This window comes from Halyomorpha halys, unplaced genomic scaffold (genome assembly GCF_000696795.3).
Source record: "Halyomorpha halys isolate HHAL.00 unplaced genomic scaffold, Hhal_1.1 Scaffold1071.1, whole genome shotgun sequence".
Classification (NCBI taxonomy): domain Eukaryota; kingdom Metazoa; phylum Arthropoda; class Insecta; order Hemiptera; family Pentatomidae; genus Halyomorpha; species Halyomorpha halys.
This window is the reverse complement of record NW_027115834.1, coordinates 141383-147557: the sequence shown is the minus strand read 5'-3', so window position 1 is coordinate 147557 and position 6175 is coordinate 141383. Positions and strand designations below refer to the sequence as shown.

At 32.3% G+C, this 6175-nt stretch overlaps 1 protein-coding gene across 1 annotated transcript in view; it reads right to left on the bottom strand.

The window, feature by feature from the left end:
* Positions 1 to 2643: 2643 nt before the first annotated feature.
* LOC106688188 (uncharacterized) overlaps positions 2644 to 6175 on the bottom strand; it is an 11200-nt gene continuing 7668 nt past the window's right edge. The window contains exon 2 of the mRNA XM_014432534.3: positions 2644 to 3085. Within this exon, the coding sequence (XP_014288020.1) occupies positions 2958 to 3085 (128 nt within the window). The 3' untranslated portion in view covers positions 2644 to 2957. The remainder of the gene's footprint in view (positions 3086 to 6175) is intronic.

Sequence of the window (6175 nt, the reverse complement as noted above, 5' to 3'; positions counted from 1 at the left end):
TCGGAAGTGAAATTCTAATAGACAAACAAGGGTTGTTATCAGAAAATAAGTGTTTCATTGTTGCGTCCCTTTCTTTCAATTATTTCTCCCAATTGAACAGTCAATTAACTTAGTTGGAACAATATTTGTACTTCTAAAATTTATTCTGAAACGTTTCTAATTATAATAAATTTAAAGAATTATTTGTTTATTCTTCTATAACTTGTTTTTTGAAAGTACGAATCAGACAATAGCTGTGGATAGAGAGAGAAATACTTTATTTATTCATCTATGCTGCCTAAATACATTAGGTTGCCATCTCACACAGCATACTTATCAATCCGTAATCGGACATATATACATTACACATACGTGGTATAATCATAAAAAAAAGATATACAATAATAGTATATATAAACAATTTTTTTTCACCCCTACAGTTTCCTTTTACAATCCATTTCGGTCTGTACAACCATACGAATGTTTCATTCATTCCTATTTTTCTTTCTCATTTCTGCTCAATTATTCAATTCACCCGATCAACAAATTCGCTCTCCGGAATTCACCCTCCTAGATCCTCTTCAGTGACCCGCTAAACAAATTCAATATTAGACGGTAATGTGAGATCAGTCCATCATTCATAGTCACAGCAGTAGATCAGTCTACCAAGAACAAACAACTAGATACATAGTCTCATTGGTTTCAGTGAACGGTTATGCAAGTTCCTATAAGGCCACATTTTTTAAAATTTATCGTTAACTCATATTTTTGCATCTTATTTTCCTTATTATTGGATTGGTGCTTTAACCTAATTTCAGTAACTTATATTTTCGAAAAACACAAAATGCACTTTACAGATCCGAAATCGGACCATCCGTTCAGGAGGAAATAGAAAAGTAAATTCTGGTGCTTCCCTCAAGCGGTACATTTAGCCTTAACAATAAATTCATAGCCTCACATCTAACTATTAATAATTTGTCGGCTATTCTGCTCAGATATTATTTAATTAGTCAAATTAACATATTTTTGTCACTATTTCATATAAGTATAAATAGTTTTGATTGCAAATAATCTAAACACTAATATCACTTACTTATCAACAACATTATTTTCATAATGTAATGTATTTTTACATTATGAAAATAATGTTGTTTGCTTTCTATGTCTTTACTAATTGATACTGCTGGTTCTGAAGACAAAAAGTGATAAAGTAATGAACAACATTTAAATAATAATAATATTAGATAAATGGATTTATTTCTGTTATATTTCAGTATCATAAGATTATTACAATTTAAATAAGTTGGTTTAACAAACTATAAACATATGAATCTCCGAAAAAATTATTTAATGTTCATTTATCCCTATCTTACATTACAACAATTTCAAGTTCAAAAGAACTTATACATTACTTAGAACATTATGTTGTATAAAAAAGAAATTTTCCAAGGAAATCTTTCTTAAATAGTCACAGAACAACTTCATACACTAATCCCTAAAAATCATTAATATTTTTGATTATGATTAGTGTATACAAAAATTTGTCTCATAACATAATTTTTTATGTATTTTATCATCGTATTAACAACTCACTTCGAAAACTGGTAAGGAAAGTAACCTGCTCATTAACATTTGTCAATAATATCATCAATTTAATTTGTTTCTCAAAAATACACATTATATTGTTTTGTTTTTTTAATGAAAGGTCGAATTAATTGGATGAAGATTCTTATAATTATTAGGACAGCTCATGTTACCACACATTTATTCAAAAAGCTTGTTGTTTTTTACAAATAGCGACAAGAAAAAAAAAACACGTACATTTATAGATAAAACTTTATTTTCAAAAGAGTTTTTAATTTCACCTACCTAAAACTGAGACAAATGTATATATATTCATTAATGAGAAAAAAATTAGGACCTGAAATAGTATTTATCTCGCTAAAATAACCCTTATTTATATCGTAATTATTCATTTTTTTACAAATATAATTTAATCGGTCTAGTATTGCCGTTATTCGGTCCTGCTTTGAATAAAGCAGTATCTTCAAAAGATTTATTTTCGGAATTTTCACATCACTGTATCTCAAAAACTTGTTTGTTTTAAAATTGTTAAAAATGGAGTGTAATTGAAATGAATAATTTTCTTTCTTTTATATCAGTACTATTTAGGTTTAAAATGCAGTATATATAGTCATTCCAGTTGCTTTACTTAGTGTCATCGAAAATAGATTAATACATTACTGCTTGGTAAAAGAGGAATAACTACTCATTACTTACCGTGTAGCCCGGTCCCAGATACTACAGAGTAATTGAAATCAGTGGATGATTCTTTGCAATAATTCTAGTATAAAATTCGGGCAGTGCTATCTATAACTGAATAAACTATGTATAAGTTCCATCTAAATAATGCAAATGAATTGAAATAGAGCTCAAATCATTTTGTTAGCGAATGAAAGATAAGTTAAAATTTTAAAATTTTCGCGTTAGAAAATAATTTCATTTAGAAAAACGTTGTTAAGAGAAAATGCAATAACTACTTTTTTAAATTAAATAATAGAATTAACAAAATTTATAAAATTACTTGAACAAATTTAAACATTGAGTAAATGTAGAAATTATTAAACTCCTTATCTTAAATCGTTTTCTCCAAAACATCCTCTGACTGCCAGGTTTAACTCAATGAATGAGGGTATAAATAATTTTAGACTGAAATAATTTTATGGATGGATAACAATATATTTTACCTTAATTGTACTTATTATTTTTTTATATTAATTTTATGCATGAATCAATTATGATGGACCCAGGAATCAATTTTTTTTTTAATTACCTAATATTTCAAATTTATAAATTTATTAATTGAAAGCATTTGATAAGGTGATAAGCTAATGAAATGGATGGCAGACACCTAAACGTAGATAAAAGACTTTAATATGAGTAGTTTGTAAGGAGCCATTTGTCACCACCAGATCAATTCACTTGATCAAAGCCACTTTTTTTTTAAACATAGACAAAAGTCCATCTTCCTTTCCAAATACTTCTCTGACTTTTTTCTGCAACAATTTCAGGCTACATTCTGCGTTGAGGCCCCCGTCATTGTCATCTGAAAAAAATATACCCATTATTTCTGAACTATGGAAAATATGAGAGGAGGTTTTGCCGTGGCGCCGGCGATATGAGAAAGTATTTAAAAGTGAAAATTCAGTGTAAAAACGCTTTTGAAAACTCTGTTTAAATAGGAGTCTAGATAAAAGATTTGAAAAAAAGTGAATAGTTTAAAGATACTTTTTTTTTTTTTAATGGTTTAAAAGCTCGAGAAGAAGACAAATTAGTTGTCCCCTAATTTTTCAACAGTTTACTGCGTTGATGAAGACTTCCCTAACTTTTTAGGTCATTTCTCAGGAGAAGGGCTCCAACATAATTTGATTGTGTTGTATACACTGTAAGCTATAAAATGTAAAAATGAATAAAGATATAAAGGTCGAATGCAGTTTCATCAACACAGTCATTCTAATTTTGGTTATTGTTCAAAAGAAGAAATATAAAATAACAGGTGTTGATTAATTGAGAAATGAAAAATGCTAAAACATAGAAAAAATCCGTTTATCTTACCATGTAATTAGTAGATATTTAAAAATAGAAATAGTTGCAATACTTTATTGAAAACTTGCCACGTAAAATAATAATTATGTTAGTCAGAAAATTTTAATGATAAAAATGAATAAGTTTTTTCAAACTAGTTCATGAATATTTCCAACTTATAATTTAAACTCGCCAATCTGTAGGACGTAAAAAGTTTCCATGGTGATCGTTAGTACGGGTCCTATTAGACGGGCACAAACTTCCTGCATGCTTGGAACTTCATTATCTCAAAAACAAGGCGCGTTCACAGATTTAAAACTGGTTTTATGATCCAAAATTCATTAAACATCTTTGTATAGCGAACGAAAATTTTTGAAACATAACACTTGGGCATCAACACACCACTGCCAGCCTTTTTCCCATTAATCCTAAGCTCCCTTGAACTCTTCGAGCGGAAGGCTTATAAGGGAAGCCTCACCGAAGCAGAGCTTGCGAGCCTCAACGAAGATATTACTCCTGCCTGGCAGACTAGCTTTACATCTAGTTTAGCACGGGTCAGCTTTACGTTGGAGTGCTTCACCGTTTGAAGTATCGAATCCAGCACGTACGACCGGAGGTCATGGACAATTGGGTTCTATACCATACAAATGCGCCCTCTCTTACGACACTCGCCCCCCGATGAAGTTTTGGCCAAGTTTAAGGGTGCCAACACTGCCCTGACCTAGCTCCTTGCAACTTAGTGTTTCCCCGAATGATGAGAGACCTTAAAAGAGAAACGATTTGAAAGGATTCCAGCTATCCAGGCAGCAGCGACGAGTTCCCTTAAAAGTCTTCCTCGCTCAATGTACCAGGGAGCTTATGAAATATAGAAAAAAAAACTGGCAGTGGTGTGTTTATGCCCAAGGATCATATATTGAAGAATTTTGGTTTGCTGAAAAAAATGTTAATGAAAATTTGTGAACGCATCTTGAATATTAAAGTCATTAACATGCCCATTAAAAAATAAATGTTCTTAAGAAAAATGGATTTGTAGACAAATGTGCAGAATCAAACATCCTCGAAAGAATGTGATACCCACCGTCACCTTCCACTCTACATTGAGATTAATTAAACCTTCCATCTTTTAAAGCACCAAGGTGATTTTTTTTATCAGGATGGCAATCCCTCCCCTTATTACATATTTCATATGTATCAAACAATTGAATAAACAAAAACATTTATTTTCTCCTTTGGTTAACTATGAAACTGAGTGATGAATAATAATTTCAAATAAACAAAATTGAAGATGCTTGAAATGAAGCTTTTTTGAAAATACAAAATTTAATTTAATGAGGATAAGATCTATATGCTATTAAATATTCTTAATTGTAAATCATTGTAATGATTTTAAATTGTTTTGGAAACAGTGTATAAAGAAGCTTATCAATTTTAGCGAAAAGTGTGTAGAACCGTCCCAGGCACAGATCTACCTTAAATGTGAGATTTCAGTTTTGGTAAAATATGGTATAAACGTAACTGAACGTAATAATAAATGTTCCAACTTGAAAATCAATCAATAAATACTTTATAAATCGGTACAAAAACGTTGCCGATAAATAGACGCTCTAAAGAAGATGAAAAAATAAACTTATTGAATAATTTGATAATGGCAAAACGTTAAACCATTTCTAATGAATTTTCAATAGGTAAATTTATTTCGATTCCTTAATAAATCTCATAAAAATTATATTGATTATTTAATATGAAAACTGTAGGAAAATGGATGCCCTCCTGAGCAAACACGGGCAAAAATAATATAATTATTACATTAAACATAAAGTATTTTGTGTTTTTAAGTAAATAATTTTTGTGTTTTTTTTTTTTCATTTTTATTTTCTGAAGACTTTGAATTTTACTTTCAGTGGGGACTGGAACAGCCTGTATTTGGATGATTTATTTAAAACTTATCCGGATCTTTCCTAAAACAGGAAGCGAGGAAGAAAAATTTATTAGCTACTGAATAAAAATAATTGTAGGCATTTTGCTGTACAGATGGAAAACATTTGAATTTAAATTAATCTTGTGAAGGAGGACAGAGCGACATGATGAGGTGGGACCCGGGCCTTATACATGATGAGGTGGGACCCGGGCAGTACCCATGATGAGGTAGGACCCGGGCAGTACACATGATGAGGTAGGACCCGGGCAGTACTCATGATGAGGTAGGACCCGGGCAGTACAAATGATGAGGTGGGACCTGGGCAGTACACATGATGAGGTGGGACCCGGGCAGTACACATGATGAGGTGGGACCCGGCCAGTACTCATGATGAGGTGAGACCCGGGCAGTACACATGACGAGGTGGGACCCGGGCAGTACACATGATGAGGTAGGACCCGGGCAGTACACATGATGAGGTGGAACCCGGGCAGTATTCTTGATGAGGTGAGACCCGGGCAGTACCCATGATGAGGTGGGACCCGGGCAGTACCCATGATGAGGTGGGACCCGGGCAGTACACATGATGAGGTAGGACCCGGGCAGTACACATGATGAGGTAGGAACCGGGCAGTACACATGATGAGGTAGGACCCGGGCAGTACTCATGATGAGGTAGGACCCGGGCAGTAC